Genomic DNA, 21,406 nt, shown 5'->3' with positions numbered 1-21,406 from the left:
ACTAGAATGGGAATACAATGGAAATATTCAGGGCATGTTATATAGAAAGAGTACAGATGGAAAGGAATGTGCCCTCTTTGCACTTTTACCAATAGGGGCCAATTCACACGGCTTGAAAGTTTATGTAAAAGAGTACTCCAGGAGTACTTTCCATGTTCATAATTGCTTTGTGAATCTGACCCTATGTTGCCAGTGGTGGAATAGAAGAGGGACAGAGGTAACGCCTCACTCTAGCATCCTCTGTATTCTTTATGTGTAATTACAATTTCCTGTCTCAGGTTGACTACTGCAACACATAGGGTGTCTAGTTGAGGACAAGGATTGAAGACTGCCAGTACTCTAGGTGCAGGGCTTACTCATACATAAATTATCGGTGTTATAATGAGAATTCACTGAAATGTTGGGTTACTCTAAAAATTACTTCAAAAGCATTGTCATCAACCATGTTGGAACCATTCATGTTATCATACACAAATTAAGGAATTGTGAAGAACTCACCTTTAAATTATGGATGTCATTTAGGGGTCGCCAGGGGTGCAGCTGCGACCCCTGGCATACTCCTTGCAATCCCCGACACTGCCTTTGCGACCCCTAGCACCAGAGGTGGGCAAATTAGTGCCAGGAACACAGGGGCAGCTCGTCCTAATGGACGCCGGTTGGGGATCCGCTTTTCTCGTTTTCTGTCAATATTTTATGATACAAATAGTAAATAACATTCACTGTTTGAATACTAAAAATGGAGTACAATCAGCTGGATTGACCCTATCTAGCACTTAAGGTCAGTGACAAATGCTTTTAAATATATGTTATATGCATGCTTGCGAGTGAGTGGGTTTATGTAAGAGTGTGAATATGTGTGAATGTGTAAGTATGTGTGTGTGAGTCAAAGTAAAGGTTAAATGGGGTGTGATGGCACTTCCACTACCCCTGGCTTTCTAGTGAATTAATGCCCACACTTTAAACAGTCGCGGCTCGCAGGGGCTACAAGGGGCGGGGCGTTACGCGGGGGGTGTTGGGCTAATATTATTACTATAATAATGATTTTTTTTTAAACTTACCTGAGCACCACGCCGCCGCTCCTTCGCCCTCTTAGCAGGCCCAGGCTCCCAGCCTGTCCTGCGGCCAATCCTGACGCTGCTCAGAGCAGCATTAGGATTGGCTGGAGCGCCCAGCCAGGGCACTACCAGGCAGACTGGGAGTCTTTGCCTTTTCTCTCCAGCCCAGCAACACAGCACGGCCGGAGAGAGCAGAGTATACATGTGTGTTTGGCTGACCAAACACACATGTGCACCTAGGGGAGTGCTCAGTGCACTCCCCTCGTCCCCGTCATCCCCCATGGCCCCACCCCTCTAACAAAGAAAGGATAATAAATATACTTTCTTATCCTTTCGTTGTTGGAGAGTTGCAGTGGCTGCTGCTGGTGAGTTCGGGGGAGGCCACACTGCTCTGCTATAGTGGAGGAGCCACCTCTGGCTTTAAATAAGTTTTTTATGAAAGTTATGAAAGCTGGTAATCTCCACCATCAGCCACCATCCATAATCTCTCAGGTACTGCTGCCTGTGCCCTGGAGATACCTCGCTTCACTGGCAAGACAAGATACAGGAATACTTCCATCTCTGCCTAATTACTTAAATAAATGTCAAAGGCACACTTCCACTTGCGAGCCACCTGGTTTCTTCTCCGTCCAGGAGGCAGTGATAGGTCGATATCTCCTTTTCCAGCTGCATCTTGCTGCTGAGCAGGTTCTCGCGGTCCCTCTGCTGCTGCTCGGTGTCTCCGCGGATCTCTTCCAGCTCTGCCTCCAGCTTGGAGATGACAGAGCCCAGGTTCTGCAGCTCGATGTCGTGCCAGTGCTTGGCGTCATGCAGGCAGTTCTCCAAACCTCTTTTCTGCAACGGTAAAAGTAATCATATTACATACATGTGGGAAAAAGTAGTCATACGCCATTGAACATCACAAGTAAATAAACGTGTGTATACACACTCTTAAACTTCAGAATCAGCGAATGTAATAGTAAAGGAGGATAATTATCCATAAATGATCAGCCTATTAATTCTAATACCAAAGTTTACTTAAGTTTACGTAAGTCATCCTTTTGTTTTATTGCTGATATTAGAAATCTCTTCACTGCTCTAAGTCTTGCGCCACATTATACCTGCACCAGGTATAATGTATGCGAGGGAGCGTTCCCAGCAGGGAGGCTCAAAAAAAGTGGCGCAGTGAAATTTACAAGATTTCTCTGCACTGCGACATTCTAGCATCTTTTTTTAACACCTGCCCAGGGCAGACGTTTAAGTGACACTAGGCTTTTTCCTATGGGCCTCCCTGAGCTTTGCTGGACTAGCATAAAAATATTTGGCGCGAGTCCAGCAAAGTGCCACAATAGCATAAAAAATGTTGATGCTATTGTGCTAACGTGCGCCATGGTGCTCTTTATTTAAAATACAGTGTTACCATGGTATCGTTAGGAGGGGGGTGCAGGGCGGTGCAAGGAAACTGGCTCATTGGATCCGATGTGTCAGTTCCTCGTAAATATGCCCCTATATAAATAGGTCTGAGTCAGTTGTGTATCACAATAGAGGTACACACTGTTTACCAATTTTGGAGAATCTTATCCACGTGCAGCACTTGAGCCTCCAAATCATTAGTTTACACCTACAACCATTCATAAGACTTATGTTTCATAGTATTGCAGCTACCTCACTCGGTTGATGGTGGAAGTTGTAGTTCATCTTGTTATCCTTGTCAGAATTTAAAACTAGGGGTGAATCATCTCTGTCGATCCATGGATCAAGTTAAAAATCCACAAAGATAGTAAATTGAGAAATGTGGATCAAAATGGAAGTCAGGATGAGATTGTCACAGCTTCGTTTCACATACTGATATTGTAAAGTGAGTGCTCAACTTGTCTTACTGAGCTGGCATTAACTTCCAGCACTGGGTTAGATCTGTTTAGTAGGATAAATGGACCTATTCAAAAAGGCATTTTGGAGTACGTAAGGCGTACTCCTGTACTACCCTTTTAAATATTCCTTTGTGTCTTTGTACATTTACCCCAAAACCTCTAAAATGGGAATATTAAGGGAACATTCCCACAAATAAAAATGACTGCTCCTTATTTGCACTTTTATTAATTGAAAATTGAACATTTCAAGGCTGATTCACAGAGGAATGTAAAAGTATGTAAATGAATATTCATGTAGGGCTGCGTCCTGTACTCATACATACTTTTGTAAATTGCATTGATTTGTAAAGACCCACGTGTTCTGCAACAGATGAAAAATGTTCGTCACCACTGTCACGTATGCAGACATGGCTACAACAACATAAGAGTGTTATGATTGTAGACAATATTGAACTTTGGCCCAGATTTAAGAGGGCCTCCTGCCACTTCAGTGCCGCCTTAGCTTTATTTTTTTACGCTAGGGCAGCGCTAAGGTGGCCTTTTCCCTGCGCCATATTAACAAAGTGGGGCAAAGCATGCATTGTGCCAATTTGTAGCCCTTTGCCCTCGAATATGGATGCGCAATGCATAATGTATGCAAAGGGGGCGTTCCCTTATTAAGGGGGCCGAAATTGTTTTGCAAAGAAATCTAAAGGATTTCTTTGCATAATTTGTTTCAGCACTTTTAGCGCCTGCTCTGAGCGGGCGTTAAAAGGGGGCACACCATTGTTTACACTGGGTCCCTTTGTACTGCCAAAATGTTGGCGCTAACAGTACATCAATAGCATCAAAAATGTTGACCCTTTTGCCCCAAGCCCGGCTCCAAGGTAGCTGTATGGGGGGGCGCTAAGAGGCGCAAGAAAAGTGTTGCTGCCCTGGGTGCTGCACCACTTTCTTTAAATCTGCCCATTTATAACCCAGAATATCTTGTGACCACGGATAAGACCACTCCTCCAGTATCTCGGCTTAGTGACTCAGCTCAAGTGGTAGTTTTTCAGAAACATTAAGATATGAGTATATTGTCATGCCACAATTTTGTCACTGCCATGAACCTCCTACCAGTTACCCAGCGTCTTCTTCTTCCTCAACTGCAAAAGAGCACACAGAGAGAAGCTGGGGAAGAGGAGGACGCATGTGCACAAAAAAACTGATTTATGGGGAGACCAGGGCGGAGGAACCACTCCCTGATAAATACAGAGCTTAATCAGTTTAAGATCCAGTATTCAAAATCTCTGGTCATTTAATACTTTCTAAAATCCAGGACTGACAACAGCATAGGTGCAGATTGACCAAGGACACTGGCAGAGGTTTTGTGAACGGATCAACACAATAGAAACAAGCATTGATTACAATCATGGTGCCAATTCCATTTCAGGTACAAACTCCGGGGTAGGCGCTATTTACCTAAGGGATAATTGCCTACTTTGCAAATCGTGCCCTCTAGTTTCAGCAGGAAGTCACGCGTCTGATGACTGTCATTCAAAACAAAACCAGAGAGCACTCCATAAAGCCACAGGGAACACCATTTGACAGCAGCTCTGAGGAACATGTCAGAACCAAACAAAGAGGCTTGCACAGACAGGCTCTGGTGATTAACACTGGGACTTGAAAACAAGTGCTCAGTCACATTACCAAATGGGAACAAAATGTGGCTACCACAGTCCTGGAGTAATAAAATTGTAGGCACTGCTGCAGCTGACAAGGACCAACAAGGTAAGTAGTCACTTTCCATTAAAACCTTTTCCTGTATGCCCCATCTAGGGGTAGGAAGGACTAAACAAATACTGGAATACAATATAATATACATGGAACAAGACCGCTTCTCATCAGAAACAAATTAACCAGATACATTCAACAAAGAAACCTCCGCTCAGGATTGGTACCTCGCCTTAAAACACCGCTGTACAAGAAAAAGACAATAGGTGGTACATCCTTCTCCGTTCAAGCAGCCAAATTATGGAATTCATTACCCCCAAATATAAGATCCATGGACAACTATCTTGTCTTCAGAAGACTACTCAAGAGTTGGCTCTTTCCTTAATAACGACCATATCCAAACAGCAATGGACTGAATATGCCTGTGTTGATAAATATTTATAATATGATTATGTATATATTATAGATAAGTATAGTTCTTTAAGAAATATGTATAGTTACTATTTCATAATAATAAATTATACACATAGGGGGTTATTACAACCCTGGCGGTCTTTGACCGCCAGCGCTGTTTTGGAGGAAGCACCGCCAACAGGCTGGCGGTGCTTTCAGGGGGATTACGACTGCGGCGGAAGCGCTGCGGTCGCACCGCCGGGACTGGCGGTTTCCCGCCACTTTTGTCCCGGCGGGAGTAATCCTCCAGGGCAGCGCTGCTTGCAGCGCTGCCCAGGTGGATTACGAGTCACCCTCCCGCCAGCCTTTTCATGGCGGTAAAAACCGCCATGAAAAGGCTGGCGGAAAGGGGGGTCACGGGACCCTGGGGGCCCCGTGCAGCTTTTCACTGTCTGCTGTGCAGACATTGAAAAGCACGACGGGTGCAACTGCACCCGTCACACAGCCGCAACACCGCCGGCTCCATTTGGAGCCGGCTCCTGTGTTGCGGCCGAGATCCCCGCTGGGCCGGCGGGCGGAAACCAGGTTTCCGCCCACCAGCCCAGCAGGGATCTCATTATGGCTGCGACTGGAGTGTGGCTGCATTGGCGGCCGCCCGGTGGTCCAAAGCCGCCTGCCAAGGTTGTAATGAGCCCCTTACTCTTTAAGCCTGTTTAACAAATGTATATTTACTCACGGTTACATGTATGTATATGTGTATCTGTGTATATGTAGCTGTGTGTGTGTATATACACATATATATATGTGTATATTAATCTATGCTTAACATGTTCATAGGTCATTGCATAGCTCCTAGATAAGTTGTTATATTAGATACTTATGAATCCCTGCTTTCTTTTTTTATATCACAATGAGCAGATATTATTTTAACTATTTAACAGCAAACATTTTGCTATTGAAAAAGTGAGGAAAGATACATGAATGTTAGAAAAGTACACTTATTAATTAACATCAATATTACAAATCTTGAAAGTCTGTGTTTACACAATACAACTTTACTTCTCATAATAATATACCCATTATTATATTTCTTGCACATATATTCCCTTACTATGCATTTACATTTATTTATTACTCTAGTCCTACTGTACTAGAGAAAAATAAATACAAATTAAAAAAATTAAATAAATAAATACAATCCAAAAATTAATAATTACATTAAAAAAAATAGAAAAAAAATAATAATAATAATAACATTTACTCTCTTGTGAGCTTTATCTGTCTAACCATCACCCAATATCTCTATCAATATATCCTCCATCCACACTCTGACTCATCCCAAACCCATTGTACTACTTTGATATCCAAAATAACCCTGCCTAAGCTCTTCACTCCACTATCGCATCTAGCTTTCCCCAAACCTCAGTTTACTACTACAACCCAACTAAACCCTTCTAAATTCTCCCTCATTTATCTCACCTTTGTCTCATCCAAAACCCCTTCTGCTACTATGATCTCCCTAACCCTTTTAGACAGACTTCTCCCTCCTCCATCTCTCATTTACTCATCCCAAGCCTCATTCTATTACTATAAACCTTCAATGAACACTTCTGGATTCATCGCTCTATCCCTCTATTACTCTAGTCAAACCAACTAACAAACTCACATATCCTCTGCTCAAATTAACTCATACTAATACTAATACTGTACTCATATTTCCCTATACTAATCCACCACTAATTCCTCTTGGGTTCCGGAGAAGTGTGCTACTCACCAAAAAGCAATTCAACTTGTCATCAGGGGTAGTAAGCACCATATAAATGCAATTACAATAATATAACACACGCTTGCAGGGTGGAGGCTGTAGGTGGATGAAGCAGATGAAGTTGTATTTTGTGAAGGAGATGACTAGAGAGTCAATGAGGGGGATTAGACTCCTGCGTGACACTCTAAATAACCTGGAGTCAAAAATTGCTTACCAAGGTTCTCAATGACTCGGTCTCTGCTTGGAGGCTTTGAATCTTACACGCAGTGTCACGAAACTCCTCCTGCAGGCCCTCCACCAGCTCCTCTTCCTGGCTCTGCTCTGCAGGTACAACAGCTGATTCCTGTGTGTAAAAACAGGTACTGGGTGGAAATAATACCATAACAATGCTTTTGTGGTATATAATGACCATACTGTTGGTGACGTGCAAGTACCAGAATATAGTCTTTCGTCAGTCTTATATCGTTCAGGTATTTATTGATGCGGTAGTGTGAGAGTTGTAGAATGATCTTATGAATATACCAATATAATTCTCGATATTTCAGTATCACATAAGTGTTAAGAAACAATTGTCAAAAAGAAACATAAAAGGGAAATATTGTTCGACCAAGGATGTTTTTTCAAAGTAGATGTTTTTAATGAGTCATTTTATGAAAATGTGCTATAGTACTTGGAGATAAATATTTAGTATGATGCCTGATCTCATTTTATTTTCTAGATTTAAGAGTTGTGTTAAAAGTATTTATAGGATGTTTGTTCACCATAGATTTCTTGACACTAGACCATTAGAATCGAGAACCTGACAAGGGTAGGATCTGTAAGGCTGGACAGACTATCTAGGTTTTCAAAAATCCCATAAAAGGGCTAAATTTGGTTATGACGTGATTTGTTTGGCAAAGCATTCCAAAATTTTGCTGACCGTTCCTTGCAGCTACATCCTCCTATCATGCTTTTGTTGAATGTAGGCTTAGGGAAGCTGAGCACAGTGTTCTTGTGAGATTCTTTCTTTTTACTCCATTTCTTTTGAATAAGGGGGCCTATGTATTTAGGGATACATGGATGGTACAAAGAGCCTTAGACTGAGTCTCTAGTGATGTTGATAAATGTCGTGGTTGCATGAGGTAATCTGGGGGCTCCCAAGACCAAGCTCTACAAATCAAGATGTTCAATAATGTGGGGACTGTGAAGCCGGTAAAACAGAATGGCTAAATGTTGGGTATTAACATATTCGTGTCAGGGACCAATAACAGCAAACATGGCCCCTCTTTTGCCATTGTCTTTCTGGATTGGTAAGATTTTCCTCAAGTGTTTTGAGTAGAAGGCACAGATGGAGACAACTGAGGAGACTAGTTACTCCTAGACTTTTTACAGATTTTATGGGGAATGGCAGATCTGCCAACTCCGGTGGCTAGCGAGAATCAAACCAGAAACAGTGTTTCCCATTTACCACAAGTGCTTCCATTTTTCTAAGTATAGTTTAAGACAGTCACTTCTTACCCAATTCCAAATGATTTTCTTACATTGCTGGAAGAACTGCCTTGATGTTAGATTGCCTCATAAGTTTTGACTATTGTTTGCGTATATGTACTATATAAGCGATAGTGCTTCCAAAGAGGAAGAGAGAGCAAATTCTTGGGGAATACCATATTTAAAGGACAAGTCTACTAAAATTATTGTGTTAATCTTAATCCTGCCCTGGTCTGCTACAAGTCTCTGATCATTTAAACTGTGAATAGACCAGACCTAGTTCTATGAGCAGGCCAGAAACCTACTTGTGTACTCCGCAAGACTGTAGTTCCTTGATGTTGTAGGCATAGATGTTCTACTCACTACGTGAACCTCAAGAAGTTTAGCAAGTTTTTCTTGAGGGTGTGATCAGAGCCAAGTTCAGGGCTGATTGAAGTTGTAATCCAGTATGAATAATAGAATTGTTTGACATTTTCAATCTTTTGTTTATATTACTTTTTTTCACATTTATTTTTAAAAACAGGTTTTGCTGCCTCATATGGCGTTCAGATTGTTTTATTGGATTTAATACAATCTTTGGTCTTGATGCACTACATACTGTTGTGGTTTTTACATTACAATCAGGCATATTTTCCACGGCAAAATAGAAGTAGAGGAAACAGAAGCCTAAAATTCAGAGCACAGGATGGAGGGGTCTTAATGGACTATACCTTTTGTAGCACAATCAAGGATAATTTGAAGATGGTTGGTCCTGAGTCTAACGGCACAGTGAGCAAAAAATACTGGGATGGAATGCTGTGTAGAGTACTTACAACTGGTCACAATAAATTATAGGAATATATCTATCATCACTTCCTTATTAAAGCAAGTGCATGTACTTTACACTTTTTAAAAGAAGCTGGCTGTACCACAGTGCATTTTTCTGTTGCCTAGAGCTTGATTGCAGTTATTAAAATGGTGTTTCTTCCACGTTTTCTTTATCTATATCTCAACATTACAATCCTACTCAATAATTCGTCTTTTCTTACTCTCCATGGTCTACTAATTAAACTTATCTGGGCTGGCCGGAGACAATGTATACACTGGGACAACTTGATGCTCCCCTATGAAAAAGGTGGATTTGGGGTCCACCATTTTCTGCTTTACTACCTAGCTGCCCAATGCCAATACGCTCATCATTGGTATCATGCAGGTGATAGATTTTGCTGCACCCTCTCCCCATGCCTCTGTCCAGCCAAAAGGTATCCTCCGTACCTTAAGGATATTCAAACTCTCTCCACCACCTGCCGGATCTAGAGAAAACTCCAACACTTCCTGGGCGGAACCTTCCTTTACTTACCGACGTTGATACTGGTGGATAACCCATAGCACCCTATTATTGTGAGACTTTAGTGAAACACACCCTATCGCGACATGGCTTTCATACGTTTGATGACTTTTTTCCGGATGGCCATGCCCTAATTCACTCCACAGACACATATTTCAGAACAAACTCAGATCATATGAGGAACATGACCTGGGTAGGCCTATCACAGATAAAATATGGGCAGCATGCTGTGCCCAAACCAGATTGGTATCTCCAAACTATAGACATAAGCTTCTCCATTTTAAATTTCTATGGGTGCCTACATATCCCCTGCCGATCAACATAAATATTATCTAACACACACCTCAAACTGTCCTCAATGTCATATTCCTGGAGTAGGTTTCATCCATATGGCTTGGTCCTGCAAGGCTGTTCACAAGTACTGGGTCAAAATGTTCCTAAAACTATCCCAAATGCTTGAATTCGAACTTGATGCATACCGACTACTCGCCCTGATGGGCTATACCCTAGATCTCCATGAAGAAACTAGACGATTCACCACCATTGCTCTCCTTCTCCCTAAACTAGAGGTTGTGATCCATTGGGGTGGGTGCTTTCCTCCTTCCACGGCTAAGAGGCTCACCAGCATGACATATTGCGACACTACTAGTGAAATATATGCATCCCTGCAACTCCTGACCTCCAGAGCCAAGGATATCTGGCACCTGCTGTGCTTCTTTCTAATATCCATCACCTCTGAGTTCCAGGCGGCCCGTTCCAACATGATCGAACACCCCTCCACCTACCTGAAGTGCTTCACATTAATATGTCTTGGGCCCTACACCGATTATAATTTTTTCAGTTCACTCTTATGAAAAGACCCACACCAGTGTAGTAAGTCCTAGTTTGTTGTAATGGGTTACAGGAGTTAGCTTAGCCTTTGGTTCGCAGACTCGTGCCCTTGTCACCTAGGGCCATATGTATGAACACATTTTCCCATTGACACAGAATGGGAAAAACCCTTTGCTACATCTGGCCCCTAGTGACTTATACCCTACTTAGCTTTCTCTGTTTTAGCACATTTATTCAATTAAATCTTTTAAGATGGCTGCCTTGTTTTTAGTTAGGCCCATGTTTTAGTTTGCGTTATCAGTGCCACCGCGCTAAGGCATCAATATTAAGCGACAAAGATAAACAAACTGTAGGTGTTCACTTGAGGTTCTTTACCTCTTCACGCTTTCGAGGGAATTGTTTATAAAAATTACCGTCCCAAGCATGCCTTGTTATCTATTGTTTGGGAACAGACCTACGTCAGGGGTCCAAACAGATCTGTATAAATACTCCTCACTTAAAGAGCTAGTCAGAGAGATTCCGACCAGATACCATTGCTGCTATCGATGCTGCACGTCGCCTTGGCGCTGACCCAGTCTTCGTGTCCCTATGGAGTCTGAGCTAGAGACCTCATTCCAAGGTAACAAGGGTTGGGGGCTCTTCTCATGGACATGGCATTGGCAGATTAGGTTTAACACATCTAGCTCTCTTCTAGGTTAGGGATTAGGCACATGACCTTAGGGTATTAGGACATATCCCATACTTTATCTCTTTCTATATTATTGCAAGGTGGTGGGGGTCTTTAATGACTCTTGTCTTTCCATTCTGTTTCTTGCATTGTTCATTATCCTAATCATTGCAGCCTGTGCAACTTATCGCAGATTGCAGTTTTGCTAAAATAAAACCTATTGAAACTTTACTGCATCTTCTTCATTGCCTGTGTTTGACTGAGACATGTTGTTAATGTGAGAAATGGGTAATCTCCGTTTAACCACAACACTCCCCGAGATGTCACACTCTTGAGTCCATGCGTAAAGGCTGCCACAAATCACCTTTTACTGTTTGGGTTTTTGGTGAGGTGCTGCTTGTGAGCCGGGAGGGTTGGGACGACAGTTGTGACTTGTTGTAGGACTGGCATAGTCGCCTACAAACATAAGTACTGTCATCCTTAAACCAGCAGTCTTGCCTAGAGCAAGAGTCCAACTACGTCACCAGTGATACAATGTCGGGACCCTCTCACTTATACATTTATATGCACCATCCCCTTCCCTAGTCCACACTCCTGGGAGAGAAATAAAACCTTGTTGATTCATGCACACAGTGTTAAGGACAACAAAGTGATGGGACCACATTAACTCACCAATTAGGATGTGATTTACCTTTTCTGAACCTTTTTGTTTCTATCACTGCTGTTGAGTTCACTTAAATCCCACAGGGGAGATGGCACATTTGGACTATGCTATACTCCTTTGTCACTAATGATGACTAGATGTATGCTGTTGACTTCATTTATCAATGTCGGTATTGCTCTAATGTGTGCCTCTGCACTTTCCTCCTTCGTGGGAAAATGAAAATAAAATAGTATAAAAACAAAACATACAGCTTGATTTAGTTTCTACCTGTATTAAGGAGATGCTATTTATTAATATGTAAATAATATTGAAGCTATCTGCAATTTTTCCTTTATCTCTAAAACTGCAGGAGGCGGGTGAAAGACCATTGGTGCTGTAGAGACAGCTGAATTATTCACTGGCATGCACTCCAGTTCTCAGGGCCTGGGAAAAGAAACTGAAGAGGGGCCCAGTAAGGACAAGAACACACTTCAACATTTAGAATAAATTGCTCTGGTTGCAGAATTGTATTTAATGCAGAAAGCCAATGGTGTGTATTTAAAATTATCTTTGATTCAATAGTGATGTCCATCATAGGCCCTGTAGAGCCGGATTCAAACTAACTTTTCAGAATAGCCAAATGTGATAATGTGATAAATTTACATATAATGAATCTAAAAACAACCTTTTGAACACATCCATTTACTATCTTGAAAATCTGGCATGGGTCCTATTCTCTTGGACCTATGCTGGAGACCCATGTGGAACACCAAGAGATACAGGTCAGAGACAGCAGCCCCACACTCACCTTGGCCTGCAGCAAGGTCCCGGCCTCGGCACGGTTCTTCTCTATGTCCTTCTCCCAGTGAGTCCTTATTCTCTCCAGGATGTCATCCAGCCCTGTCCCAATGGGGGAGTCCACTTCTTCCAGCTGAGATCCAGCCAGCTGTTTGTACAGCATCTTCACGTCCTGCAAGAAATATGCCCATATGGTCTCACTACCACTGTAGGTGTGGTGACAAAACATTTACAAGTGTATTGACATATGTCAACGTGGTAGCCTTATGTGAGCCTTACCAAATGCCAACCATGGGTACCACCAAGTTTAGAAATAATTTCTGAGTCTTAGTCCCTTCCATTTTTAACTCTGGCTTAGGAATAGCTTTAGCTCTCTTGCCAGCCTCATGTAATAAAATAAAATGTGAATAAAAAAAAATACATACATATATGCGTACAAAGAGAAGCTTCAGGTCAGGGAGCTACACCCATTGGTCTGTTCACCTGTCATTCACATTTTGCCTCTGCCCTTCACAGCATGGGCCAATGGTTCATTCCACTTCAGTCATGGGCTCTTTTGCACTCTGAATGACAGCATTTTGCCCCATGTGCAAGTCTGCTTAAAAAAACGTGAGCTTCAGTGGCAGGACTAGTGACAAATGGTTTATTTCTCTAATATTTTTTTTTAATCCTTTTCTATTTTTTTAGTAATTCTTGTGTCTTTAATTTATTTCTTTAGGTTCCTGTAATTTAGAGCCAATTGTACTTCTTTCGTGGTGCTATACGAATCATATTTTCCTGTGTTCAACATTAAAAAAAACCCATAAAGGGTTCCTATCCCTGTTGTAATTGCCCCAGCCTGTTAGGAAGCACCCATACTGTTATATTACATTTCTAATCGATGCCTATTTTTTTTTTTTAATTTACAATTTGTATTGCAAGCATTTGGCCACTACGTGTATGCGGTGGTGTGTTTTCTGGTTTTTCTTCCTTTATTATACAGTAGCAAATGCTTACAATATATAAAAATAAAAGTTTAAATATCGCATCAGCTTGCCATGGTCTGGCATATTAGCCCTGCCAGAACTTGCAATGTATTTCTAAAAGCGTGTGTTCTTGTTGTGTTAATCCCCTTCACTGCCCTCCTGACATCGGCATACATCATAAAATAGTGCTTCAAGCACTCCCTGATGACTCTGGCATATTCAAGTCTTGGCAACGAGGCGCAAAAGTCAAGAAGAGTGTCTCAGGATGTTTGCACAAGGTCACTGTAAACTCTGGTCTGACACAGGAGTGCACTGAATGTGACAGGCACCCCCCTCCGATAGTCCTCGCACACCCACATCCAGGACAGCATCGGCCTGGAGATGAAGAAGTGCAAAAACAAAAGACAAAAATAAGGCAACACGCCTTCTCCATCTAGTACCCAGGATCTGAAATGCCATCCTCAAAAAATTTGAATATATGAGGCCAAGCCAGCAGCTGGGCATGGAGGTAGAGTTTCCCTTCTTGAGCATGGCATAGGCTTCCTATGAGGTGCCTGCTGAGCTGTTCTGAGGATATAGTCCTTCAGAATGTGGTAGATTGGTAGCGAGGGTCTGGTGTTAGCCCCAACACAATTTCAGGAGTGTCAGCTCTTCCTCCTAGATGCCGTGCAGGAAAAGATGGGCTCCCTAACATGCTGCCAGGGGGCTGTCCCAATCCCTAATCTGCCAGGGCAGGCCAAGTGGATGCTGAATGAGGCATGGAAACTGAAACAAACAACAAAAAAGGGGCAGGCATCAAAGGAGCTGTGGGGGAGTGGTTTGACCAGTGGTGAGTGGTGGCAGTGAGAGTAGGGAGGCGGGATAGTCCTACATAACAGAGGTTTAGCAGTACGAGACTCTTGAGTGCTTTGAATGTGGGCATTCCCAGCTAATGATGGTGGGTGGCAAACTCAGTGTAGAGTAACCAATGCTGGCTTGCTCCCTTTAAGTAATAAAAATAGAGGTAAAATGCTATTTTTAGTGATTAAAGAGAAAGCTGGGTTCAGAATACCTAACTATGGAAAGCTGGGTTCAGGATGTCTAATTATGGAAATCTGGGCTCAGAATGACTGCCTATGGAAAGCTGGGTTCAGAATCTCAGGCTACAGAAAGCTGGGTTCAGAATGACTAACTATGGAAATCTGGGTTCAGAATGTCTGACTATGGAAAGCTGGGTTCAGATTGTCTGCCTAAGGAAAGCTGGGTTCAGAATGCCTGGTTATGACAAGTGGGTCCAGAATGTGTAACTGCGGAAGGCTGGGTTCAGAATGACTGACTAGGGAAACCTACATTCAGAATGTTTCACAATGGAAAGTGGGTTACGAATGACTGAGTATAGGAAGCTGGGTTCGGAATGCCTGACTACAGAAAGCTTGGTTCAGAATGTCCGATTACAGAAAGTGGGGTTCAGAATGACTGACTACAGAAAGTTGGGTTTGTAATGTCTGACAGCGGGAAGCTTGGTTCGGAATCTCTGGCTAGGGAAAGCAGGTTCAGAGTGTCTGACTAAGGAAAGATAGGTTCAATATGGCTAACTATGGAAAGGTGGGTTCAGATTGTCTGAGTTGGGCAAGCTGGGTTCAGAATGTCTGACTACGGAAAGCTGTGGTTGGAATCTCTGACTACAGAAAGCTGGGTTTGGAATGTCTGACTACGGAGAGCTGGGTTTGGAATGTTTGACTACAGAAAGCTGGGTTTGGAATGTCTGACTACAGAAAGCTGGGTTTGGAATGTCTGACTACGGAATGCTGGGTTTGGAATGTCTGACTACGGAAAGCTGGGTTTGGAATGTCTGACTACAGAAAGCTGGGTTTGGAATGTCTGACTACGGAATGCTGGGTTTGGAATGTCTGACTACGGAAAGCTGGGTTTGGAATGTCTGACTACGGAAAGCTGGGTTTGGAATGTCTGACTAGGGAAAGCTGGGTTTGGAATGTCTGACTACGGAAAGGTGGGTTTGGAATGTCTGACTACGGAAAGGTGGGTTTGGAATGTCTGACTACGGAAAGCTGGACACTGAAAATCTGACTACAGAAAGGCCAATACTGCTTTAACAGGCCCAAGTAATTTTTGAAATCATGACTTCACTAGAACATGTTTAAAGCTGCGCGTAGCTGAAACTGCACTGCTGCATGCTGCATTATTTACAAAGTCATCACAACTGGTACTCCCCGCCTATCTGGCTGACAAGCTCACCACCTCCAGTGACCCTCGGCACACGCAGATCCAGGACACCATCAGCCTGGAGACAAAGAAATGCAAAGAAGACAAAAACAAGGCAACAAGTCTTCTTCATCTATGCACCCAGGATCCGGAGGGACATCCTCAGATCAATCAGGAGCACTACAAGCCTGCTGCGATTTAAGAAAGGGTTGAAAGCACACCTCTTTACAGAACACTACATCACAATGCAGGAACAGTCAACCTCTGCTTTCAGCACTCAGCTACCCCTCCAGTCACTCGATTACTGTATCCTTGCTTTGGACCCTTTACATTGCACCATTGACATTTGGCTAGGCTTGTGCAATACAAATACCACATGCAAAAAGACCTACAGGTGGTTGTAAAAAAACACCTTTATTAAACAGCACAGGCATCACTCCCACTACGTCAAAGTTTGGAGGTGCCTATCGAATCACACTGAAACCTTTACTACACCAGGAGATCTTGTGGGCATTAAAGGATGACCTCAAAGGACAGAGACTAAGAGGTAGATGTGTTGTAGCAAACATGGGTGGCGATTGTACCATTTTGTGAATCACTCTTCAGGCCTTACCTGAAGTACTGTGTCCAGTTCTGGAGGCTAGAAGAAGGCAGGTTTGAGCCAGACAACAACATTCGTCTATGAGAGCAGGATAAATGCCAGTTTGTGAAATTCACATTGAATACATTTCAATTAAAAGACTTGGGACCAGATGCACGTGGGTTCAGATTTGCGATTACCAAATAGCACATTTTTGCGATTCAGTATTTGGTAATTGCAAACACCCATGTACGAAAGTGTACTTTACACTTTCTGTGATTCCCAATGAGTCGCAAATAGACCTACCTCATAAAAATGCATGAGGTAGATCTCGCATTGCGACCCATAGGTAATCGCTAAAATCACAGGGATGGTGGCCTGCTGGGGTCAACAGACCACCATGTCTGTGATTGCCTTTAAATAAAGCATTTTTTTAAAATGCATCCTGTTTTCTGTAAAGGAAAACGGGATGTATTTCACACAAAAAAAAATAAAAGTTTTAGTTTAATTTTTTAAGAGTAGGCAGTGGTGCGTGGGACCACTGCCTGCTTTAAAAAAATATTTTTACAACCCTTTTCAAAAGGGAAAGAGTCCCTTTCCCATTTGCAAATGGGTTACCACCTACTGGAAGAAGGCTGTAAAATGCAAATGTTTTCCAACCGCAGTTTGGTTTTAGGAAGCCCAATTTGTGATTCGGTAATAGGTTACCCAATCGCAAATATGGTCTTTGTACTTGTGAAAAAGCTTTTTTGCAGTGGCAAAATGCCCAGTCCTGCGTATTGGGCTGTTTGCGACCTCAAAACAGCTTCATACATCTGGCCCTTGAAATGGGAATGATTTGCATAACCAGTTTTTATCCAGTAAATTAGTCACATATCAGTCCATCATGGACCAACATTAGGGCACCATTATTTTAAATTAATGGTTGATTAGTATCTCTCCATGTTTAGTTACATATGGCTAACAACAGTCCAAGCTGGTAGTGCAGATTTATTGATTCAAAAAGCAGATTTTGTTGTTCTTCTCAGGCTTCACAGTTCCCGTGCAGCTTTCGTTGTTCCCCACAGATTCTTTACATTATGTAAATTGCCTGCAGATTTTCGAGCTCTCCCTACATTTCCAGCCATAAAGATAGGGATGACAAGGTGGTTGGGCCAATCCAAAGGTATGAGAGGGTTGTACTGGAAGATTGGTAAGGTGGAGAAGACAAGGTCAAGGAAGTGACCCTTTCTATCAGATCTAAATCGGTGGGTGGGTCTATGCTTTATTGAGTTATTGAATGAAAGCATATGCAGTGTATCTGGCATACGCAGTGATTAGGGATATATAGAAAACCAATATTCGGAGACAGGTGAAGGCCAGGTTGCATATCAACACGAAACCCAAAGATGTTTTGTATAGAAGAACATCAAAGGAAGTTGGGCCCTCCCTCGTGCAGTTTCCAGAAAGGTTGTGCAAAGCAAATTCTATCTGGACCTGTCTGTGTGAGAGAACCTGCACCTGCGACTGATCAACCTTTTGATGGGCGGCATCAGGCTTGAAGGCGTAATTAGATTTTTAATATTTACTTATTTAGTTATTTTTTGAGAAACTTCAACTTCATGGAACAGGATGTGCCTGACTCAATCAAGTGCAGCAAATCAGGGTCTCAAGGCGCTTCTGGACTTGCTAGCTGCTTCGCGGTGCTCTGTTCATTCGAACAGCCATATCTGGAGCCCTTTTCTGAATCCTGCCTAGAAAAGCTTTGTGAGTAAGACCTTGCCATGTGACACTGGTGACCAAAATACAGATCTCAAAGGTACAGTTCCAAAAAGTCATGCAATAATTGGTCCACGAGCAATTAATTGAGTATTCTAGCTGAGGCTGCCTGCCAGCTCTTGAAAGGGACCTCAGACCACTTCCCAGGCACTCCTGTCCTTCATTTTTAAACCAGGGTTTGTGACTTTCTGTTTTTTCAAACCTGTGATGCCTGTAGGGTTTGAAAGAAATACTCTCAGCAGTCCTTTAGCTTTGTCTCCTTCCGTAGCAGTTTCACCAAAGAGTTCTAATAAACAACTCTCACCATGGTGGGTGTCACTCTTTGACAGAAGCCATTGCTTAGTTTTGAGGTAGGATTAAATGACCTTTGTTAGGGCGAGCTGACATGAACATGCCTGGGAACTCGCAGGAACTGACCCTGAGTGTCAGGGATTTGAGTTCAGTCCAGGCACAGAGGACATTATTTTAGGGTCCCCATCATTTTTTAACAAACACCATAAAAACTGTTGAACTTCCGCCTTTGATTCTTCTTTGCAACTTTTAAAAACTGCTAGACTGTTCAAGAAGAATGTTTTTTTAATTGAGTTTGAACATATAATAGTACAGAAAGAAGCAAGAGAGCCCATACATCCTATCAGAAAGCAGGGGAGGGGGAACGTGGTAAAGGGAACAGCCAGAGACGGGGGTGGGGGAGCATGGTTACACATCAATTCTAGATACCAGAGTAGCAGCTGGACACATCCCGCACATAGTGCAGTTGGATCCTGATGCACTGCTGTAGGGCATCTGCCTTCAGTGTATAGCTGAGAGGAGCTGTCTTTGTTGGGTGTAGAGGCAGCGGGAATAGTTGGCACATGTGACACCCCTCTTAGTATTGGGATACTTGGTGCTCAGGTTTCTGGTGATGGGTCGAGTGTTGTAGAATCTATGGGGTGTGACCACCTTCTGTAGGTTTGGGGTGTACTTCCGGCACATGGCGAAAAGGAACGGCTCCCTGATGTCCCTAGGACTGGAGCACACCGACATCTGTTCCCAAAACGTTGATAGTTGCACCTGGCAGTATGTAGCGTCCTGTAGCCAGGCCTCATTGGTGGAGAGTGGGCGCTGGCCCCAGTGTATGACAACCCGGCATTTAGACAAGAGTAGGAGCACAGCAGTGAGTTGACGGTCCTGAGCAGAAACATCTTTGATATAAACCAGGGGACCTACCAGTGGGGAGTTCAGCAATGCATGTTCCGTGATGGTGTGTATGTGGGAAAAGACCCTTCCCAAAACCACGCCACCCCAGGGCACTCTCAGGAAAGATGTAGGAAGGTAGCCCACAGTGAACTGCAGTGCAGACAGAGGGCCTCCTCCACAAGATCCAACTGGAGCAGCTGCTCTGGTGTGTGGTACAGATGATGAAGGAATTTGAATTGTATTAGCCTCAGTCTATAGTTAGGTGATAGGAATTTCATCTGATCACAGCAGTAGGACCAATGGGCATCTATGATGGGGGGGGGTCGATGTCCCTCTCCTAGGCCATGCGGGCTGTAGGGGTCACAATGGGTGCTGTGGATTGCACAGTGGTGTAGAGCCTGGTACATGTTTGCACAGCGACAGGTTACTGAGAACGTGTCCAGAGCCTGGATGGTTAGGGGGGTGCAGGGAGGGTATCATGCAGTGTCAGCAGGTTGCTCATAATTGATGGTACAACAATGTCTCCAGCACTGTGGGATGGGTGGTTGCTAATGTTTCAAAAGGCAGAATAAAGTGGCCATCTGAGTAGAGGTCAGAAAAAGTCCTGAGATCCCTTCCATGCGCTCTTGCCCTGGCACCATCATCTACCAGGGGAGGCATCTGAGGGTTATGGCTGAGTTGTATAGAAGGTGCATACAGACATGACTGACCTGAAAGTGTTTACAAGTTATCCCAGGTCCACCATAAGTATCCCACCGTGTTCATCTCAGTCCGCGTGGCTCTGTGGGGTTCATATAAGTCTGTGACCAAGGACAAGGGATTTGCCCAATCGGCCTCCATGGCCATGTGAGGCTGGAAAGGTGTAGGATGTAACCACAAATGCAAATATGAAGCCTGAGCACACATTGCGTAGAGCAATATGTCGGTGCAGCCAAGTCTCCCTGGGAAAGTGGCAGAGTGAGAAGGTCCCATTTAACACAGGGTTGTTTGCCCGTCCATGTTAACGCAACAAGATTGGAGCAGAGACGCTTAAGAAAATGCACCATGAGTGGCAGAGGCACATTAAGGAAGAGATACAGAAATATCAGCAATAGGACCATTCGCGATTCCTCCAGCAATGGACAGTGGAAGTCGGGCCCAGATGGGTATCCTGTCCTCTAGCCATACCATAGCTTTGCCGTAGTTGGCTGTCCAGAGTTCATTCCGGTTGCAGATTAGCCAGATTCCCAGATAATGGACCAGCTCGGTATCCCACTGATAGGGGTAATCTAGTAGGAATGACTGAGGGCGTGGATTTCTTCCTCTTAGGCTGCCAGCTTCTCCTTTCAGGGTCCCAGGAACTGGATGGGCACCACTTGGCAGAGTAGGAGTCTCTCCAGAGACTCCAGGTGCTGGCAGAGAGAAGTCTTTGCTGTCCCTGAGACTTCAGACAACAGGAGGCAAGCTCTAAATCAAGCCATTGTAGATCTTCACAAGATGGAAGGCACACAAAGTCCAGTCTTTGCCCTCTTACTCTGGCAGAAGCAGCAACTGTAGGATAGCTCCACAAAGCACAGTCACAGGCAGGGCAGTGCTTCTTCCTCATCTCTTCTCCAGGCAGAGGTTCATCTTGGTTTCCAGAAGTGTTCTAAAGTGTGTGGTTTTGGGTGCCCTTCTTATACCCATTTTCTCCTTTGAAGTAGGCCTACTTCACAGCAAAGTCTCTTTTGAATGTGAAATCCTGCCTTGCCCAGGCCAGGCCCCAGACACTCACCAGGGGGTTGGAGACTGCATTGTGTGAGGGCAGGCATAGCCCTTTCAGGTGTGAGTGACCACTCCTCCCCTCCCTCCTAGCACAGATGGCTCATCAGAAAATGCAGACTACACCCCAGCTCCCTTTGTGTCACTGTCTAGTGTGAGGTGCAACCAGCCCAACAGTCAAACAGACCCACACAGGGAATCCACAAACAGGAACAGTCACAGAAATGGCATAAGCAAGAAAATGCTCACTTTCTAAAAGTGGCATTTTCAAACACACAGGGCCTGATTCTGAACGAGGCGGGCGGCGGTAGCCGCCCGCCTCGCGGGAACCGCCATATGGCCGCTCCGCGGTCGAAAGACCGCGGAGGCCATTCTGGCTTTCCCGCTGGGCTGGCGGGCGACCGCCAGAAGGCTGCCCGCCAGCCCAGCGGGAAACCCCTCCCCACGAGGAAGCCGGCTCCGAATGGAGCCGGCGGAGTGGGTATGTGCGA

General features: G+C 43.9%; 1 protein-coding gene across 1 annotated transcript in view; it reads right to left on the bottom strand.

Moving 5' to 3' along the window:
• Positions 1 to 21,406, bottom strand: part of BFSP2 (beaded filament structural protein 2) — an 86,638-nt gene that overhangs the window by 6,947 nt on the left and 58,285 nt on the right. Inside the window, exons 4-6 of the mRNA XM_069211904.1 lie at positions 12,502 to 12,663; positions 6,973 to 7,101; positions 1,669 to 1,889 (exon numbers count right to left, since the gene is read on the bottom strand). Of these exons, the coding sequence (XP_069068005.1) occupies positions 1,669 to 1,889; positions 6,973 to 7,101; positions 12,502 to 12,663 (512 nt within the window). The remainder of the gene's footprint in view (positions 1 to 1,668; positions 1,890 to 6,972; positions 7,102 to 12,501; positions 12,664 to 21,406) is intronic.

The sequence above is a fragment of the Pleurodeles waltl genome, chromosome 10 (genome assembly GCF_031143425.1).
Source record: "Pleurodeles waltl isolate 20211129_DDA chromosome 10, aPleWal1.hap1.20221129, whole genome shotgun sequence".
NCBI classification, from domain to species: domain Eukaryota; kingdom Metazoa; phylum Chordata; class Amphibia; order Caudata; family Salamandridae; genus Pleurodeles; species Pleurodeles waltl.
This window is presented reverse-complemented; position numbering and strand designations above follow the sequence as displayed.